This window comes from Notothenia rossii (assembly GCF_949606895.1).
Source record: "Notothenia rossii genome assembly, chromosome: 11".
NCBI classification, from domain to species: domain Eukaryota; kingdom Metazoa; phylum Chordata; class Actinopteri; order Perciformes; family Nototheniidae; genus Notothenia; species Notothenia rossii.
Window position 1 is genome coordinate 53,709,507 of NC_136910.1, and position 22,484 is coordinate 53,731,990.

General features: G+C 41.0%; 1 protein-coding gene across 1 annotated transcript in view; it reads left to right on the plus strand.

The window, feature by feature from the left end:
• Positions 1–15,859: 15,859 nt before the first annotated feature.
• The window catches only part of LOC307023453 (ephrin-A5b-like), a 68,751-nt gene continuing 62,126 nt past the window's right edge, over positions 15,860–22,484 (plus strand). The window contains exon 1 of the mRNA XM_079656740.1: positions 15,860–16,727. Coding sequence (XP_079512866.1) covers positions 16,603–16,727 — 125 coding nt within the window. The 5' untranslated portion in view covers positions 15,860–16,602. The remainder of the gene's footprint in view (positions 16,728–22,484) is intronic.

The following is a 22,484-nucleotide window of genomic DNA, read 5'->3' on the forward strand; positions in this document are numbered from 1 at the left end:
TGCTGTGCAAAAATGTGTGGACCTGAGCCAAACTTTGAATGCCACAGATATACAAACGAAGAGCTGACCACTTTTACTCTTGGATTTGATTAAATCATGTTTACCTCCATATTTGTCAAGTCTAAATGTTGTAAATCAATACAATCCTGGGAGAAAAGGACTTTCTGCCAGCACTTCTTCTCTTAATTTACTAGTCTTCAGAACTTTGGTATGGTGGCAGACAGAGGCAAACGCACCACAACATTCCAAAACACTTACATAAGGTGAAACAAGATGCACATTAAAAACGATAGAAATACCAAAACACAAATACATGCCAATGAAGAAAAATCTTCACCAACATGAGGAAGCATGCGCAGCTTTTAGAAAACACTCGCCAACTTGACAAAACATGCGCATGGTTTACTAAAAGCGTTCGAAAGGCTGCAAATATAAAATCACAAATGTGCAAAACCTGAGTTTGTCTGTTTCCTAATTGTAAGTGTTTTGTCAGTATATTTGGAAGGACTAAGTACCCCTTGTGGGTTACAGCATATGTGAAATAATATCTGAAGGAATCATGCAATCACATGAATTTAAATTAAAATAAACCGATAAAACTTTAGGTACGTTTCCAGTGACCGTTGACCATCATTATAAACCATGAACGTCAACGAGCGCTCCGGTCCCAGCTGTGTGCATCACTTTTTAGTGTTCCAGTTTCCTTTGTGTTTTAAAATTCTTTCAGCATTTATTTATTTGCGGTGTTGGAGCGTTTTGTTTATGCAGAAGTTTTAGTTGCACATGTTTCGTGAAGTTGGCGAAGATGTTTCTTCATTTGCATGTCTTTTGGCACATTTGTGGTTATTTTTGAAAGCGTGTTTGCACCTGTCGGCCACCTTACTTTAGAAACTGAGTAATAAGCAAGATTTACATGACAAAAACAACACTATCTCAACATTCTCAAATGTATGTATCTATGAATGATCTACTGCTATAGTATGAGCTACATCAACAAAATAAGTTTCTCTAAGGTAACATGTATTTGTGTACACATTGCTGCAGCTGAAGTTCAGGATGAAGTGGATCCTAATTGGTCGTCTTCTGTTTGATGTGAGCTCTAGTGACATGACACTGGGCTCCCGACAACATCAAGTAAATTGTGTTGCAGTTCCAGTATGAGCTTGTGTAGGAACATCACCGCTTGGGGGCTGCACTTCACAAAAAACACGGCCAAATGAATGTGGACGGGTGAACTTTACATCCATATGTGATTGCTGAACATGTATGGCTGCAGGGATTCTCCTCTATTGCTCCCATTGTGGATGATAAGGCTCTCACGCAATGTTCCACTTCATCTCTTAAGGTGTTAGAGGGGGTTGAGGACAAGGCTCTGTGCAGACCAGTCCAAACTGGGAAAGTGTTTGTATGATATAAAGGAATGGTTTTACGGACCTTTGTGCTAACCTCTTAGGCCCCACGGACCCGGTTCCGGGGCCAAAATCGCGTCATTTGTAGGAAACAACGTCTAACGAACCTTAATATTTAATAAACTATGAATATTTTATTTCCATATAACGGAGAAAAACTAATTTAACTGATCTTTTTCATTTTTATTTAAAAAAACGACAACACAATGCTAACAGTGAGCCTCTGAATTAGCCCTGAGCGAAAAATGCTAACCTATTACTCCACCGAAAATCACTCCTAGCTCCCTTATTACTTATCCTAGCTGCACATCCAACACATCGTTTATGATCGTAAAGACACAGAATCTAACGGTGCCCACCTCAACACTGAAAGATTCAAACTTGCGACGTTATCAACAAAAACGTACATCAAAACAAGTGGCGCTAGGTAGCCCACAACGCTAACATGGCTTACCTTCGTCTTTGTCTGGTCTAAACTGGTCTTCAATGGCATTAAAACGATAACAACGATGCTGTAGTTAATCCATACGTTAATATCCAATGTGGCTGTGTCCCCTTTGAAATGTTCTGATAATCTATAAGCAATAAAACTGCAATTCCGTTTTAAAAAGTAGAGCAGGCCATTCCTAGGTTCTATAGCTTCATTGTATGCGCGAAGACGCCATCTTTTTTTTAACATGAGTGTGTGCGGGACGATTTCCCTTCGTTTCTATTGGCTCTAACGGTCAGGAAGAGATGTCACATGTCAAAATCGAAGAAGGGGGGCCAGAGATATGGAAAATCCACCCAAATGGCCCCAGAAGAGGTTTTCTTTGCTAAATCTGTCTAAAAAGGTCAAATATCACTTGTTTTGCATCAATCTTGATACAGGGTACTTATTATATGTTGTACTTTGGATTCCTAAAGCTTTTAGTCTACTAACCCATCGTACAAGGTTAGTTTTCACTATAAGTAAAACATATTTTTTTGACGGACACTAATTTACAGTTTTTACCTTGTTCAATCTGAATTTTCTTTAAAATAAAAAACATCTATATTGATTCTGACTTTTCTACATCCAACTCACAGGTTTATCATTACTTTGTGAAAAAAGATTATTAATTTAACCCTTTTAGAAGGGAAGATATGGTCATTTGTTCTGGGGAATGTCATTTTCGAGCCTGAAACCTGAAAAACAGGCTTGGGGGTTAATGAAGAAGTGTTTCCGGAGCCTCAAATGAGACGCACGATATTGTCCAAAATATAATTTATACAATATTATTATTTCATCTTCAATGGAACGAAGGGGGTCATACCATGGAAAACAGAGACAAAAGAGGATGACGTGTGTTTTAATCGAATGATTTTTTAACATGAAAGAAATAAGAAAAAATATAAATCAAATGCAACTTGCTTTAATTTCTTATAGGAAACATAATTTTAAAATGAAACATTTCCTAATTTTTGCTATATCATTATTATTTTTGTAATTATACAAAATAACAAATAATATATATATTTTTTCAAATAATTAATGATAGGTAAAACATTTAATTAGGTTTTGGTAATGTATGTAAAACAAAACAAGTCAATTTAATCAGATTTTTTAAATGTCACATGGGCAAACAATCAGTAATCTTGATCTACAAATTAGCTGAATTCCTAATGAAATTAGTCTTGTGGGGAAAATCAGTTTGTTTCTCAACTGATGCGCTTGTTATATTTGGGTCAAACTTACATCAACACTCCGCATCTCAATAGTTTATTTGTGTTACTGAGTGTCTTTGCGTGCTCTACCCTGAAATCGCTCGCAACATTATTAAATGTTTCAATTTAGATGTGGTCAGTCTTCCTCACGCTGCATTACATGACAGTTATTTTCAAAAGGCCACCAGCTTTATTGAAAAGTGTCTGTTTCTCTTTCACACAGATCTACCCAGAGGGGGATCAGATATCTGTCGGAAGTCGAGCCAGACGTTGTGTCCCCCCCCCCCCCTCCCTCCCTTCAATGACCCTATTGGGATCATAACCCACCAGGGCAGGACCCCCCCCCCCCCCCCCCCCCCCCCATTTACCCAGCAGAGACACATGAGCTGATGAGGCCTTTATCAGATCAATTTGCCCATGCATGAAGCGATTTTATTCGACCAGTCTGTTCCAGTTTCTGAAGTCCCTACTTCAGCTTGAAATGCCTAAGATCAAAAGGCTAATATTTAAAAGCTGGATTATTTAAAGATATTTTCATTCAAAGGACTAAAAGGTTTAATTGCTGTGTGGATAATGAATCACTTTGCCGGAGACTAACTCTAATAGCTACTTTAGAAATGTCAATTCTTGCTGAGATGATTTCTGCTTTTGTTTACAGGTCCCATATACTGTACAGCGCTCTATCAAACAGGGGATACAACTAGGCACTGGCCACAAATAACTCAATACATTTAATGTCTTTTAAGCAATTTTCCTTTCTGTCTTTATTCCTCTCCTCAAATCTAATCTCGCCTCCTACAATTTTAGAAATAAGCTAATTTCAGGCTGGCAAAATTGTGTTATGAGAATGGGAGTGAGTGGATTGATTGAAAGGGCAATAAGGGCCGATCAATGAGCAGATGATTGTGGACCTTCAGCCCCATAGTGAGAGACTCCCTGAGGCGGGTTTGGCTTCGATATGGAGGCCATCCTTTCGTCCAGTCTTTGGGGCGGTCACATCCTATTTGGTGTGACAAAAGAGTGGTGCAGGAATGAGTCCTTAACCCAGAGAGTAGTTAGCATTTTAGCACTCCCGGGCTCCCTCGCCTGGAAGTCAATGTTTTTTGAACGTGTTAGATGCATGAAGCAAGGTCTGTGGTTAAACACAAGCCGACAGATTTTTACAGTTCGTTTTCCGACATTAAATTCAACAAAAAATACCCCACTTGTGAATTGTTTAAGCTTTTTAAGTGTCTTTAAATATGCTAACGACCTCACGGCAAACGTTAGCAATATATAGCTTAGCGGTGTTGACGCAAAGTCGTGCAACACCGACTTTATATGTAACGTTAGCTATTTAATCCTTTCAATAGCATTCACGCAGGGTTCGGGGGGGTTCCTTTCAGAAAGTATTATATTACAATAAAAAAAAAATCCATTACATGAACAAATAATTTATTAGTGAAAAAAAAAAAAATCAGGCAGTACGTCTAATTAAAATAAATAAATGGATCTTGATTTAAAATGTATTCGAACATTGTAATCCTGCTAGTGATATCCATTTTTTTTTTTAAATGCATCACTAACCTGATTACAACTCTATTTATGTAACTGTTTTGTATCCTGATAACCTAACCCCTTTACATATCATTCGCAAGCCTGCATTCACGCAAAATTACAACATCACTGAACCATTTCGAGGGCAAAACTAAGGTATGAAACATTCCCTTCATGACTTAGATATACACTTTGTATATAAAGACTGCAAAAAGGGTCACATGACCCCACCACCAGTTTCTATGAACGCCACTGGTATAAATGTACAAATACGGAGAGCACCAACCCCCTCCTACATAGCTAGCATTCCAGTGTCAGCAGCCCTCTGTTCCAGTGACTTTAAGCAGGGCAGGCTCCACGGGTCACAGACATTACTTACCTACACGCAGGGAGACATCGCTATGAAAACACTGATGGAGATGGAGAGAAGTCTATCCTCTGTGAAACACATGAGGTGTGTGTGTGGCTGTCTTCGTGTGAGCATACCCACACTCTCAGGCTTTTGTGTGCAAGTGTGAGTTTGTGTATTTGTGTTCTCAAGGTCACGTATACAAAAAGAGTTCAACCAGGTGCCACACAAGTGCGGATTGGACAGGAATAAGTCGGACCTCCCAGGACTTTCTGGCTGTGAGTCTGCCTGTCATCGTGCATCTTCCTCACACCGCTCCTCCCTCAACCCCTGTTTCACCTTAATTTGTATATTTTTCACCACCGCCAAATCTTTTATAAGATGCTGTTCTTTCTTCTGACCTCGACATCCTGAACAGAGCGGCCAGCCGGGACGGTTCACGCTGGAGTTTTAGACAGAGTGATGAAGAAGGAGAGACAGAGGAATAAACCGCTCCCTTGGGGGAAGAGATAAACATTTACTTTTCCATGAGGGTAGGGCGGTAACATTACATTCAGGAGGGAAAGAAAAAATAGGGGAAAGTAAAACGAACTCAGTGGGATAGTGGGCGAAGAAGAGATGGATAGAATAGGAAGTACATGACTCATCTAAAGCACCATGTATTCCAATAACAATGGCTGACCTGTGTCGTTTTTTCCCTTTAAAAACCCTTTGAAAACTACAGGAGATGGGATTGAACAATGTTGAGTGACCATAACCCCGACCAGGCATTGATCTGCAGCGGTTACCAGAACCCACTGTGTGCTTCGAGGAAAGAAGAAGAAGCCTTGCAAGCTGTAATTAGTTTTAAATTGAAATAGCAGCCCAGTCTGATCTCTGAGAAATTGCATTCGTAGGAAAAAGGTTGCAATGTTTGCATCTGATATGCACCAACAACTCTAGAATCTAAACCTTGGGCAGGTGCAGCCTTACTTTTCCCCTGACCAACCCTGTCTCCTAAAAAATTGCATTCCAGATAATTTAAAACCTAAATGCATTCTCGATTTCATTTTGTGAGAAACTTCCTGTCGACATACGGTCTGTTTTAAATAAACGGAAAGCAAATTGAACAAAAATAAAAACGAAGCTAAATTGCAACAAATTAATAAAAATAGGTTTAAATAATAAAGATAAATTATTGATACCAAGATAATCATTATGGCTGCATACTCAAATCTCACAATGTAAAACTACAATCTATTTAGGTTGTAGGTAGGAAGGAAGTGATAATGAGTGTGAAGATTTGCTCATTTGTGTGTTCGCAAGTTTAAGATCTGTAAAAAATAAGTGATGAAAGCCATAGAAATTGCCATCTTGTTTTTCTGGAAACAAAAGTTTTAGGTGGTAAAAATGTAGTTATCTTTCACCAACTTAAACACACTAACAGCCGCAAAAAAAAAAAAACCTTTGTGGCTCAGTTTGTGACCCGCAACATGTATGATACTCCAAATTAGTGATGTGCCACTATTTCAAGCATACTACGTCATCGAGTGCCACCGAAGTACTGTTCCAATGTCCAGCATACTTGGAAATCTACCGAGCCCGGCCTACTTTGTTTGGAGAAATTTCGAGGTTGCACATGTGTAGACTCCGCGGTCTTAAAATCCCCACAATGCTTTGCGCACGGACTAATTTCCCCAAATCTGTGGCGGAAAATGTAAGGCGGAGCCTCTCATATGACGCACACCTGCACACTTGCTCGCCTGTTCCACTCTTCGTTTTCCGAGGCTAGGAAGTGTTCTTGCCTCGCTTCTGAAGCAAGACACTAGGAAGACATGTGCTACCAAGCAAGCGTACTCGACATTGAGAAACACCCCCTCTTTCTGCAGTCTTCCTTATACGGCTGATTAGAACAAATCAGAAGCATCTGAGCAGAGGCGGAGCTTAGAGCTGATCAGGAACACCTGAGCAAAAGGAGCCAATAGGAGAGGAGAGAGAGAACACGATAAGGGGTAACACACTGGGAAGGGGTGAAAGTTGTAGGTTTAACATGAAATCATTAGAAACATTTTCACTGAGGTAGTTAATCAAGACAGAAGTTGAGTCATTTTCTCATAGACTTCAATACAAAATGTTTTGCTGCTTGTTGTATTGGATTTCATCAGAATTTGAACAAATAACCCTCATTGATAATAGCTTTTGGGGAACAATTTGACACAACGCCCTCATACTAAAAAAAAACAACAAGCAAATGAAAAACCATTAGTGAATAAATCAGTAAAACACATTATTTCTTTAAAGAAAATTCTAAAAAATATCCTTCTTTTAATTGATCTATTTTGTTCGCCACATGACTCCAATCATCCTCCGTACTTGCTTGATGTTTTTCTTTGTGGGGAAATAAAAAACTCAAATTAATCAACAATATATAAATAGCTCAACAGTCAGTATTAAACTTCTCTAAGAAAAAGAAATATTGAAATGGATTTTTCTTTGCAGAGCCGTACGTGATCACACTTTGTTTACCGGCTGCTAATGGAAGAGGACTGATGGGCTGTAATGCCGTGTCACGGCATAAACACTCAGTGGCACTTTAGTAGCACTGGTTGAGTATAGATTGCATTCATAAACAACAGGGGAAAAGAACGCTCAGTCTTTTGCCAGGGTGCTGATTGTGATCCAGTGGGTGATACACAGAGATGGCAAAAGTACACACATCCTTTACTCAAGTAGAAGTACAGATACTCGTGTTTAAAAATAATCTGGTAAAAGTAGAAGTACTGACTAAACTTATTTTCTCAAGTCAAAGTAAAGAGGGCTTTGAAATGTACTTCAGTAAAAAGTACCCATAACTAGCAGCTGTTTTAAAGAGTACCTGACCTCCCTTTATATTAATAGAACAATAATGTCATTGTTAGCTAATGAATGTTTCCATGCTGAACAACGGCAACATGACAACGTTTTCATTGGTCCCTCTTCTTTGGAGAAGACCAGGAAATGATGGATACACGGATCGTGTTCAAATCAATAGGCACGCAATGACTCTAAATAATAATGATCACGCCACCAAACACACATTCAAACTAAAGGAACCAGCCTGTTTGGAAAATGAGAGAAGTAGAAAGTACAGGTATTTGTGTTCAACATGTAAGAAGTAGAAAGTACAGGTATTTGTGTTCAACATGTAAGAAGTAGAAAGTACAGGTATTTGTGTTCAACATGTAAGAAGTAGAAAGTACAGGTATTTGTGTTCAACATGTAAGAAGTAGAAAGTACAGGTATTTGAGTTCAACATGTAAGAAGTAGAAAGTACAGGTATTTGGGTTCAAAATGTGAAAAGTAGAAAGTACAGGTATTTGTGTTCAACATGTAAGAAGTAGAAAGTACAGGTATTTGTGTTCAACATGTAAGAAGTAGAAAGTACAGGTATTTGTGTTCAAAATGTGAGAAGTAGAAAGTACAGGTATTTGGGTTCAAAATGTGAAAAGTAGAAAGTACAGGTATTTGTGTTCAACATGTAAGAAGTAGAAAGTACAGGTATTTGTGTTCAACATGTAAGAAGTAGAAAGTACAGGTATTTGTGTTCAAAATGTAAGAAGTAGAAAGTACAGGTATTAGTGTTCAAAATGTAAGAAGTAGAAAGTACAGGTATTTGTGTTCAACATGTAAGAAGTAGAAAGTACAGGTATTTGTGTTCAAAATGTAAGAAGTCAAAGTAAAAAGATGTCAGAAAAATAAGTAGTGGAGTAAAGTACCGATACCAGAAAAATGTACTTCCATCTGTCACATGTAAATATAATACCTTGCTTTATATCTTGTTATTGTTAATTTGTAAATTCAACATTTCTACTTTCTTGTTTATTTCTTGTCTTTTAATTTGTATTGTACAATGCCATGTCTTTTTATGCTGCTTCAACACAAACAATTCCCAAATTGGGATCAATAAAGTTCTATCTTATCTTATCTTATCTAAGTACAGTAACGAAGTATTTGTACTCCACTACTTCCCACCTCTGGTGATATACACTCCATGCAGGGGCTCCTCGATCATCTTCCTGTGGACTCATAAGGCCATGAGAAACATTAGGATGCACCGCTGTGCCGGCAGCCCCACTGACCCTAATTTATAATGACTCCATTGTCTTGGGGAACAGAGACGTATATCAGGCGTAAATGAAGTAGGACAGGCACTTTAGCTGGGGAGATGAGGTGATTATAGCTCATGGATTAGTCTGCCTGGGCGAGGTGGATGATCAGCATGGCGCGCACGGACACACACACGTGCGCTCACGCTCAGATCTGCAGGTTTGTGCATATACAGGACACCACACGTGCACGAGACCTCACCCAAACAGACCCAGTGTGAGGGGGGTTTACTGTAAACACAGACCACAGGAAGATGATCGCTCTGCTGGCAGTTTGGATTCACCTCGCTCTCCAGTGACTCCATGGCGCACAGCAGGTGCACGTCACGGTGGTTTACATGTTTTTTTATATGTCGGTTCAGGCAGTTACAGGTACAGGGAACATGGGCAGATTATGAAACAAGGGCCCCTGGGTAGAGACATGCAAAAGGCCCCATGAGTTAGGAGCAAGGCACACATACTAAATGGTTGTTTCGCCTGTTCGTATTGATGTTTTGTGTTGTCATTTATTCTCTCTTTGTAGTTGTTTTGTTTCATTTTGTGTCTATTCGTAATCGTCCATTTAAAGTCATTTTCTGTATATTAGTTTTGTGTCATTTTGTAGTAATTTTGTTTCAATTTGTTGTCTTTTTGTGTATTTGTAGTCTCTTTGTTATATTGTGCCTCTCCTGCCGTTATTATTAGTCACTTACGCGGCTTTCACACCAGTGCTTTTCCCTTTCTAGCTACGAGCGGGAGCTTTTCTGGTTCAGCTCCAGTTTCCCTTTTCTGCTCCCGCTCTGTTCACACCGCCCAGAGCTGCCGCTGCTGCGTCATGACGTCACCGTTTACGTGCCTGCTTCATAAAATCCAAACCGCGCGGAAATCCCTCACATCGACAACAAAAACAATGGCCGATTGTATTGAAGCGCTGTTCGCTTTGGTTATCCTCTTACGAAACGAAATGCGCCTCTGCGATGTGAACAGGAAAAACCGGTACTTTCCAGGCTCCAGCTCCGAGCCGAGGGGCATTAGTGGACAACTTCTGTCTTTTTGTGTGACTTGTTATGCTTCTTTGGTCCTTTTAAGGAATATCTTCCTGATCGTTACTTTTCTGTTTGAGTGACTCTTTGTAGGCGAGGCCAGAAGGACCCCTGACACTTTGAGGCCATGACCTTGAACTCAAAGACTCCCGTTCAATAATCAAACCATGCCAAACAGGTGTTTCATGAAGCCAGATTACCAGTTTAACCAGGATTAGGTCAGCAAATCAGGTTTATTCTCAAGAAACTATGTTTCAAAAAGGAGGTTTAAATACGTCTAACCCAGGTCAAACTGGAAAATCCCGCCTGGTCCAGGTCGGGTTGGTTTTCAGGCAGAGCTTCACCTCAGGATTAATCATTGTTACGATCAATCTGTCAGACTGTAATATTTCCAAAGTTCCTCCCTAATCCTCTTTACTGCTGACCGTGAGTTTTATGTCTTTGACAAGTACTGGTTTTATTGTGCAAGCCTTTCGTTTCTGCACAGTACTTTAGTCAAATTTAGGATTTGAAATACACTTCAATTAAATGATGAAGCTAATATTTAAAACCTGCTGTAGGCTAATAGTTAGAGACATGTTCACAGTGTGTCCTCTAAACAGACACCCTGACATGTGTTCATTTAAAATACAAACAGAGCACTGTTATGCTACCATATAGGTTGCACACTCAAACTGATGGGAGAATTTATTATCTTATTTTCTTATCAGAAAATATCAAAATCTGGAGTCTGGGATCCCATTCCATACATACAAGATGTCTATTGTAATTTTGCACCTTACAGTTGACTTTCATGTTAATAATTGCAGTAGTTGTGTTGCTTTAATATACTACTCTTTTAATATATGTTTATCTATTTGTTTACATGTCAGTTCTGTAATTATTTTTGTTTTATATGTACAATGAAATTGCAGACTGCAAACAGACACAGTTACCTGGCATCTAAATGGTCAGAATATGCAACAGGAGCCACAGGAAAGAAAGATCAAATGCAAACAATATGTTTCGGTCATGGCATTAAAGGGCCCCTATAGGTTTGCCCTATTTATTTCAATTTCAATGTGGGGAAGGTAATTTCGGAGAAACCAGCTCGAGTGCGCTAGAATTTGAAAATACAGAGCCGGAAAAAATCTGCCACTTCCTTACAGAGCCCCTCCTCCAACACACATGAACGCGCACATGACCAATGAGGGCACGAGATAAGTTTGTGCACAGATGGAAGGCTGACAGGAAGGTAGGCCATCCCGTTAGTTTAGCACTTAAGATATTCATTGCTATCGGGATGTTAAGAGCATTCTATGAAATATAACAAAAAGTGTATCTTGAGCCGGTTTCTCAAACTACCCGCCTTTAAGTTATACTCATCCATTTTTAAATGTGACTTAGGCTATATAGAAGCTCTGTTATTTGGTATCGAGAATCGAAGAGTTTCCAAAACTGTCAAATCAGGGACTAAACTGATGTTATTCTGAACCAGACGAGATGGAGGTCCAGGAGTCTGTTACGATGGAATAAATCATTCTGTTTGTGAACAGGAGCCACAGAAGAGGAGACTGTTCAGTGTCTCTGTAAAGTTTACAATCCTGCCGTTGAGCCGGCGGGCCTCGCGCGAGCTCCCTCATGGTACTGCTGTTACGAGGAGGATTAGTTCAGCTACCAGACTGAAGTCTGTTTCTATCTGCACTCACTCACTAATGGATCATCCCTGGGAGCCAACCAGTGATGTTTATGTAATTGAAATACTTTGAAAAAACATTCACAAGAGAAATAGTTGAATGTTCTGTTCTTTAATGAGCGGTGAATTAAATTCTCACTGTGCATCCTGTGACAGTAATGTTGGTGTTCCCATGATCACCACCACGTGGCGCACTGAGTCATGAACCTATCCATTCACTGCACAGCTCACTGTATATCTGCTGCCCTGAAACCTGAGGGAGGACAGTATTAAATATCTGTGAAACAGATGAGAGGCCAAACAAAATGCTTCAAAAATGATTAAGAACAAAGCTAAAAGTAATTAAAGCAAATGTACTTTTGTGCTGACAATGAAGTTTGTGGCTTGTGTTGTCATGTATTGAAGATTGTCATGTAAACAAAATGTCTTTGCCAGTTAAAGAAAAATGTATGTCTAAAACATAAATAGAAAATAAAATCTTGAGGATGGACAGATAGTTGGGACGGGACTGCATTTAAAAACAAAATTAAAATCATGTTATAAAAGGAGTTCATACATTTGCATGTGCCAATTATCTATTGTTAAAGTATTTAATTTACACACATATGTTCATTAGTCCATGGTCTTTTGTGTTTTTTTTCTATTTCTTCCTTCCCACCATGTATTTTCCTTTCACTTATTTTTGTTTGTTTACTTTGGAATCTTTATTTCTCTTTTTATCATGAATAATGCACTTGGAAGCAGCTGGACACTTGAAATGGTATTGGACATAAAACAAGTAAATATTGAACCATATGGGCATGTCTGATTTCAATACTTTATAATGTAAAACATTTCAACACACATGTTAGTTAGAAAGTGAAACAGATTGGGTCCTGACTGCTAAAGAATAATGGAGTTTACCGGTGAAAGCAGCCTGCTGTGCAGCATGTTGATGAACTGATCTGGGATCTGTCTGCTGGCCTGGGAAGCACTGATACCCCCCTGGAGGAGGGATGTTGCTTTTATAAACGAAACGCCCGTCATTCAAAACCGAAGCCAATGAGACTGCATGCAACCGTGAAACTGTACACTGCAAGAAATATCGGCTCTACAATAAATCCCATGTGAAAAAAATCAATGAATGAAACAGAATGGTGGGCACACGTTTAAAAAAATAGAGGAAGATAGGAGAATTAAGTTGAAATGGTGAGAAGAAAGTCAACATGTGCAAATTAAGGTCGACTTTTAAGCATTAGTGACAGGTTTATAAGAAGGGAAAAAACTGAGGGAAAGTGTTTTTCTTTAGATTAAGTTAACTTTGAGAAAAAGTAAACAGTTTGATGATAAAGTTGAAATATTGAGAATATAGTCAAAATGTTTAGAAATAAGTCAACTAACTTGTCAAAATAAGTTTGAACTTTCAGTATAAGTGTCTACGGAGCCCTGGAGGGTTCATAGAGAGAAACATAAATAAAACGAGGCCACGTTTTATTAATTTGTGCGCACGATATACTTTCTCGTTCAAACAAGTTACTTTTTCTTATGGTTAGACACATCGAACTGCCCGATTATTATGAAGAAGATGCCCGGTCGCCATGGCGTGTGGGTGTGTGTGTGTGTATGTTTGTGTGTGGGGGCATTTGTTTTCAGAAGATATTATGATATTGGCGTTCATTCCGGTGCACTCCGACAGCATTTAGCACTAGCCTACATTGAGATTAAGATTAAACTAAGTTCTTTCATTTGGGAATACACATATGGAGTTAGCCAGATGTGTGTAAAATACTGTTCATGGTCATTTGAAAACAAATGCCGGTGTCGGACACACACATACACCGAACACACACACACACACACACACACACACACACACACACACACACACACACACACACACACACACACACACGCGCGCGCACACACACACACACACACACACACACACACACACACACACACACACACACACACACACACACACACACACACACACACACACACACACACACACACACACACACACACACACACACACAGAGCTGAGCTGAGCTGATCCCAAACACACACAAATCATGTAGCATTTCACGTTTCCACAGCAACAACAACTTCCTGTCAACAGCGTAAACTAAAATAAAACAGGAAATTAGCCTAAATTACATTAAGACATAGGCCTATACAACTGCAACGAAAATAACAAAAACAATGTCATATCCTTTTCAGTTTCCCAGAACACAAATTGGGTTATTTACACATCATGCACCCTGGTGACCGGACATCTCCTTCATAAAACGAGTAATAGGGGGAATAATCGGGCAGTTCGATGTGTGTAGAGGTGTGTGTGTGTGTGTGTGTGTGTGTGTGTGTGTGTGTGTGTGTGTGTGTGTGTGTGTGTGTGTGTGTGTGTGTGTGTGTGGCTAAAACGTAGCAGCCTCAATCTCTATTCAGCTGTTCTAATGAAGGTAAACAAAGTGAAGGCGCTGCGTAAAACACACAGCTCTCTGCGCGCAGATAGCAGATACTGTGAGAATCACGGACATTAATTAATAGATCAAGGCAGGTTCACAGACTCTCCTGTTTTGTTGATCCGGTGCTTAAAGGGCCCATGACATGTTTTTTCCGGTTATTACCCGTCCCCTGTGTGTTATGAAGGTTTCTATGCATGTAAACGGTCTGCAGAGTCAAAAACCCTCAAAGTACACCCTGTAGCGAGTAAAGCTCTAACACAGAAAAGACTTGTCTATGCTGCCCCAGAACGCCTCGTTGGACATTTCTCATATTCCATTGTTTGCTTCCTGGGTTCTGTGACGTGTGAACACCCAAATCAACAACAAATGACCGGATTGGCCCAAATGGACCAATCCGCGGAGCACCTCCCACACCAGGATCCCTTGGCCAACTAACAGGGAGTCCCCATTGACTTGCATAGAGCTCCCTGAATGCTGGTAATAGACGAGTTGGGATCGTGGAGAAATGCTCTCCGCAGACCCAAACTCACAACGTTATAAAACGTTTTCTTACTCAATATCAAGCCACACTTATTGTTTTTACTTAATGTGTTTGTGTGTGCTCAGGATGAGTTTAGCTTGTTCTCGCTGTATCGCCGACCCGGAAACCTGTCCGCTCACCAATCAGAGCACACTGGGCTCACATGGAGGGGAGGCAGGAGCTCCAACAAGCCCTTTAGGACACAGAGTGAATACCTGGTGAATATACATACTATACAGAGATGCTGTATGAGAAACCAATGTGATTTTGGAAAATTGCACAATTTAAATCTTTTCCAGTAAAACTCAACAATGGAAATATGATCAGTAGAAACGGCCATGACATGGGACCTTTAAACAAATAGCTCTACACCTCTGGCCGAAATGTCCCTAAAATGAAGTCTGAGTTTGAAATATATCTCAAATAATGTATGCACTACCATTTCCACATAAACATAACAGTCTGCAATGAAACGGTTGACTCCTGTGCGAAAGTATCTTGTGCGAACGAGAAAGTACATTGTGCGCACAAATTAATAAAGCGTGGCCTCGTTTTATTTTACTGTTCTCTATATGAACCCTCCAGGGCTCCGTAAGTGCCAGATAAGAAAAAGAAAATCAAAGAAAAATTTTTCTACATTTTCAAAATAAATGTTGAGAAATAAATCAAAACACCATTTCAAGAATAAAAAAGTTGAAATGTCGAAAAAGTAAAGACTATATTCAAAGTTCAAATGAATTCTCTACATTTAGAATGTATTACAAAATGCAAAATAAACAAATTAATGAATGAAAATTTTTGAAATGTAAGAACTGCAAAGTGGAAACCAAGCACAACTGAATAAACATTTGCATAATAATGTATTCAATTTGCCTCCATACGGTTCAAGAGTTACTGAGATAAAACACCAGCATGGAAAAAAGCGAATATATTTTACAGTGTGCCCCGGCTGGCATAGTAGGAGAGCGAGAGAGAGAGCGAGAGAGAGAGCGAGAGAGAGAGAGAGAGAGAGAGAGAGAGAGAGAGAGAGAGAGAGAGAGAGAGAGAGAGAGAGAGAGAGAGAGAGAGAGAGAGAGAGAGGGATCGGAGGGGCGAGAGAAGGGGGGTTGGTCTGGGAGAGCATGGTCGCAGGAGCGCTGCAGACTTGCCTCAGTGTCTCCTCATTGATAACAGCTTCTCGGGAGCTCTTGGTGATGTTGCGGAGCCTCTCGTCAGGGGACATCTGACCCGGAGATTGTGTGCGTGTACGCGCGGAGGTTTGATCCACTGTGCGCGGTGCTGGTCGTTCGGCAGGACAGACAGAGGCACCGGGACAGCTGCGGGATCAGCCGGAGCTCGAGCTGCTGGTTCGAGGCTTCTTCTTTCGGGGATTCTCACTCACAGAACAGGAGCAGAGATCGTGATCTGGAAGCGCGACGGCACAACGACTGCTTTTCTGCTCTCTTGTGGAACATTTATTTCTGTGGCTTTTATATTTTTTCCACTGCGTAGCCTACCTCCAGTCTTGGAAATTGATAGCGACTTGGAGAAACTGTTTTCGCGGAGTTGAGTTTACGCAGATCTATACTGTGGATTTCCAGCGTTTATCCAGAACTGTTTCTCATTCAAGCGACTAAAGAGTGATCATATTGTGCAAAGTCAATGATCTGACTGTCAAAACGCAAGCTGTTTTTAAAAGAACCGAAAGATACATACAATTATTACTAAAACCAACAAGGAAGCAACATTTGTGCGGGAATAAGAACGTGGACTCTCATCACAACATTTCACCCCCACATCCATCCCAGTCTTTAACCCTGAATCACTTTGGCTTCGCCGGAGTTCCAGAGCAGATATGCCGCAGGTGGAAATGATGCTCTTCCTCCTCACCATCATAGTGATGTGTGTGGACGGCCAGGACCCGGCGTCCAAGGTGATGTCCGACCGATACGCCGTCTTCTGGAACCGAACCAACCCCAGGTAAGCACCACGCTCCCCGGTTAAAGCTGCACTAACCGGTTACAGTCGTTCAATAGTTGAGTGACTGTATAAACAGTGTGTACACTCTGATCTACACACGATGCAAGAGACGCATTTATTCATCCAAACCAAACCTCACGGAATATTTGTACAATTTAAAAACAAACGTGTTATTAGACTAATGTACAACCATGCATATCAAGATGTAACATTAGCTTTATATTACAACCTCCATGAACTACTCTTCGGCTGACATAATGTTGACAATTATGCTTTCTTAATATTTCCTTTTGACTTTAACCTGTATTTGTGGTCTTCGCTGATGGATTATCGTGATTATTTGATAGACCCCCACATCTGAATAATCTTTGAAATACACTGTGAGAACCGAGCAGCATAAATCACACCTGACAGAGGGACGAGCCGTTTCCACACAGGCTGTCCGCTATTACGCACCATTACGCGTTTGTGTACAGTGTTTGCGGCACGTTCCGGTTGCAAATTAGATATCAGGAGCTGGCAGAGATGCATTCGGCTGAGCTGCGCTGGAATAACGCTGAGTCGCTTCCAGTCTGCTGCCATCGATTATAATTGACAGTTGTTTTTGTGCCAAATGAAAATCCATCCTATGTGGCAGAGAGTTCATTACACTATCATGCTGCTTTGCTTATAAAGTGAGCAGAAAGTGTATTTTGTTGTGTTAGGTGACTTAAAAACTAACGGTGGCCTCCTGGTATTTCTAGTTTACATACTAAACTTCCCCTGAGGGCGGCTCCCCGTGTGACTCAGTGCCTCTATCTTGGCACTTGAGCACATAGTGATATAATGAGTGTGTCACTTAGTTTCATTAGGAATACATTCACTGCACGCTGACATTAAGCTGGCTTCAGTTTCGGCATGAGTCAAAAAAGTATGTAAATGTACTGTGTATCAGCATTTGCTCTGGGACGAGAAACTGGTCTGCTGAACTGACTGAGTGTTGCTGATACAAATGTAAATGCTGTGGTGGTGACTTCATAGGCTGCTGGAGTTCCTGCTCCGCCAAAAGACGGATATCTGAGTGTGATAACAGCTTTCTGTCCCGCTCGCAGGCTTGTAGGCATGTGGAAAAAGTACTCACATCTTGTACTTAAGTAAACGTAGAAGCACCAGAGTGGGAATACTGTTACAAGTAAAAGTCCTATAATCAAAATGTTACTCAAGTAAAAGTAGAAAAGTATTAGCATAAAAATATACTTAAAGTACCAAAATAAGTACTCATTCTGCATATTGGCCCATTTCAGAATAATATAGATATGTTTTGATTTGATAAGGTATGCAATGTGCTGAACAAGCTGGTAAAGGTGGAGGTAATAACGTTGTATACTGCAGGGTAGCTTTTAAGTGTTGATTATATTTCACATCATTAATCCAAATCTGCAAAGTAGCTTAATGTATTAGATAAATGCAGTGGAGTAAAATGACATGATTAAACTCTGAATTGAAGTGCAGTAGAAGTACAAAGTAGCACACAATTGAAATACTGCAGAAGTACACACATTTATACTTAAATACCGTACGTGAGTAAATCCACTTAGTTACTTTACACCACCGCTCGCAGGTGGTTTTCTCTCTCTTGGCCTCCGCACAGTTCCCAAAGTCTGGTTTCTTGGCTGCCATGCTTCCCCCTATCCAAGTGTTACCCCCCCCCCCCACCTTCCCCCCATCCAAGTGTTACCCCCCCCTCCCTCCACCTCCCCCCCCACCCCCTCCCGGCCCACGCTGGGGCAAACAATAAGGGGGTACACAGGGGTATTTCAGCCGCGGCCAAGGCCCAGCGTGGCGCTCGCTCTTGTGAGAGATCCACACATGCTGAGGTCACACACTTGGTAGAAACCAGGCGAGTTGCGGGTTAAGCAGCACAGAGGGGACCGTTGTCAGGGTCAAAACCGGGGCAGTACCGCCGGCCATGGGGCCCGGTGACGGCCCCGGCAAGGCACCCCGCCTGGGCTTTGTCTCCGCAGAATGGGGGCTAAATAAATGAGTAACTCTAAATGACTGTCTCCTTTTCTCATTCATGACTTTAATCTAAACCTGACCCCGGCTGCATAATGTAAGACAGGGCCGCTCTTAAAGCCTGGGGCCCCTGACCTGCAGCAGAACCTATAACAGTATTCTACACAAGCATGCAGGCCCCGGCATCCCTGCTGTTTAATGTAACCATACAGAACATTGGAGCACTGGGATCCTGCTGTGGTACAGTCCCAACTTCCAGATGAGCTCCCCCCCCCCCTTCTGCCTCCTCCGCTGCATATTTGACCAAAGTGTAGAAAATGGCATCCGGAGTAGCGGTCCATACTCAGCCATTCATGAAATCCCCTACAGGAGCTCTGGAATTGAAACGGGAAGTGAATCGTGAAAAATGGAAAGGCAAAGTCATTTTCATGTTTTCTATTGTTTCAAACGGGGCTTAAAGGCAGCATTTTTTATAGTAATTTAGATAAACGTGCATCCATGTTTGCTGTGCTTACATCTCAGGGAAACATCTTCCTGCGCTGATGCTTGTTGCAGATTAGGTGCAGGAGAGCAGCACTCTGAGCGCAGGAGGAGGAGGAGGGATTTACAGCCTTGAGGATGGTTCAGTTTGAAAAGCTTCCACAGTGACAGCAAGCCGCTGCGCTTGTATAAGCTACTTAATAAAATTAAATGCGACTCCAGTATCACGGAGCCTTGTTAGAAAGAATCTAGATTTTAAAAAAGGGAGTCTTTGTGGCTTTTTTTGATGCAATTTTAATGCGTTTTTTAAGCCAAAACAAGAAAAAGGGATTCAGATCATTTTGCCATTTGGTATTTATCTGTGAAATATATTTGTTGCACTGTGAAAGCTCTTGCATTGTTCAGTCTACTCTAGAGTCAGTCCATTAGTTGAAGTGTGCTGAGTTGCTATGCAGGTTTGGAAAGTTGTACAACTCTCCTACTTTGCATATACTCAAATATATTTTCGCAAACATCGGTAGAGTATGTGACAAAACTGTTTTGTGACTCCTTTTTAGTCGTAGACCTTGAAAGGTTTCAGATATTGTGATCAAAGAATGGTGAATAGTCATTTGTACTGGCTGTACTAGAAGGTATTGCTAGCAGCATCTACAGCGTTTACTTATCAATCAAAGAAGCGCTTGGTTACATGTTCTACTTCATGAAAGTTAATGCAGATTCAGTTATTCATGTTAATAAATAACTGTTTTAGTAAAGCAATGATGATGAAGTACTTTTAAAGCAATTCACAATTATATAAACAATGTATAGTGTGCCTTATAAGAAGAGATTAAAGGAATTTAAATAAACAATTGTCCTGTTAGCGTGATCAAAATAGGGCTGCAACTCACGTTGGTCATTTTTTAAGATCAATATATTGATTGATTGGTCTATAAAGTGTCAGAAAATAGTGAGAGACGTCTTTTAACGTCTTTGTTTTGTCCGTCCAAACCCCAGGAATATAACTTTTATTTGATTCAAAGCAAAAAAAGCAGAAGAAATAACAGATTTGAGGCTGAAAACAACATTTCACGTCATTTTCTACCCTATTTCAGGATTATGTTTCTGTTTATCGACAGATAGTTAATTTATTCTGCAGATCTAGATCTATACATAGCTTTTAACAACTGCATTCACCATTAATAGATTCATTTGTGACAGCATATAAAGCCTGCATTAAGAAAGCTTTAAAAGAAAGTGGCACCGAGACAAAACCCATAAAATAAAAACTGTAGCATTTCGTGGTGGAACAGCTCATGTAAGAAAAATGAGTCACAGATGTTTCTTGTCAGCTTCTCCGTCTGTGTCGGCGAACCAAACGATGGAATAAGTGTATGAGGGGTATTTACTGCTGCTCTGACAAGGAGCTATTAGTGAATTCCCAGCTCACCAGCTATTTAGCTGCTTCATTAAAACCCACCCGGGTCCATATGGTCCGCACGCAGCCGTTGCCGTGGCCCAAGGTGTTTATTTGTTGCTGATAGGTGGGATCAACGGAGAATCGGGGGCCGGGCTCTGTCCATAATCTCCCAAGCTGTTTGTGTCTCCGACGCCATGGAAACTGATACCCCTCGTCATCAAAGACCCTCATTGGGTGGGACTAAGGAGCTGACAGCTGGGGAGAGAGGGATTCCAGGATTCACTGTCACCCCAGGGGTTTCCCTTTAATCCCTGATAATGCCCATCCAAAGCTTCCCCCAGCAGATGCAACATATTTCTCCATAAGACAATCAAAGAATGACCTGTTTGCATGTTTGATATAAGCGTGGGTATTATCATTTAAAGAGATTTGAAGCCTGGCGGGCCGATTGTTCCAGGACCGAGGACGTAGTGGAACAGGCTGGTTGGGCCAGCTTCTTTGCTAATAAACTTCTTGGCACTATAAACTGAAGCCATTTATATGACCTTAGATTAAGGCTGCTTTGCCAAAGTTAGGGTTAGGGTTCCTTAATTAAGTTGGACATTGGTCTAAAATGATCTTAAAGACTAAAATGTATCAGTGTTGCAAGGGACGACCTTTCTAATGTACGGTCAAAGGTACAATGATTGATTCTTAAGCTAGAATATTGACAGCAGTGACAGAAACCTATAACTAGTACCAACAAAATTGATCTCAGTAAAAAGAGTAGCGACTAAGCGTTTTCTTGATGCCTTTGTGAAACAGGATATTTATATAGAATGCTTGTTATCCCATGGGAGAAGACTATAGTTTAAGTTCTGGTTGAGTTTCCGACATGGCATGCTTCAGGGTGTTAAATCGGACTTCTCTGATGACCCACACTGTCTTAGTTACCCCTCTCCGTTTCTGGACATACTTGAAGTAGAACCTCAGACATTTGAGAAGACTTGCCACTTGCACACATTTCTCCTCTTGTTTGCTTTTCTTACTCTTGCTCTCTTTTTAATCTCCACTTAAAGAAACAATGGTCCATTTTGCTCTTGGTGGCGAGCTGATGTTGTGATAGTTTCCCAGTGGCATTGTGAGTTGCCCCGTTCGCATTGTTCCCAGTGTTTACCCTCGCTTTCCCCTCTCAGCCTTTTCCCGACTCCCTGCCGCTTGGTTCCGCTTGGATTAAAAACGGACACAAAAAAAGGCAACCACGTCCAAATATTGACTGGGCCTCAGGACCGCAGCCCTCTCCCAGCGCCGCCACAGAGCCCCTGAAAGGACGCCATTGTTTCCGCTCGTACTCAGTGGCCCATAGCCGGCTTTAAGCTGTGCGGGGAGACAGACTGGGAGAAGGAGAGGTGCTTGTGGAGAGTGTGCATATGTTATATGAGGTGGGACAGGGGGATTATAACAGGGAGGGACAATACAGTTGCGGGGGTGAGAGAAACTTCCTCATAAGAGGCCAGAGGCTACGACAGGGGAACAGTGTGGCTCCTGGGGTGGGGTCAGAACCAATGTATCCACCCTGAGGAAGTGTCAATCTCAAAAGGCATCAAAGAGATCTGACAGAATGTGATTTCCTGCAGAGAGGGCTCAGAAAGTATCAATAAACAGAGGATGAGAAGCTTCTTATCTGAGGTTTACCTTTCATTTTATTACAAAGTGCAGGAGCATTAAGCCTCCTGACAGCACTTCAGTCTCTCAGAGCCTGAAATGAAAGAGCGTCACATCAGGGATAGGAAATCACTTCCTCATATCATGTCAGTTTCCTACCACTCTGTGTTCTTTAATCAGTGGTACCTTACAAAATGCACTTAATAAGCCCTCAGCTGCATTTGTGCAGAGGGGGGAAG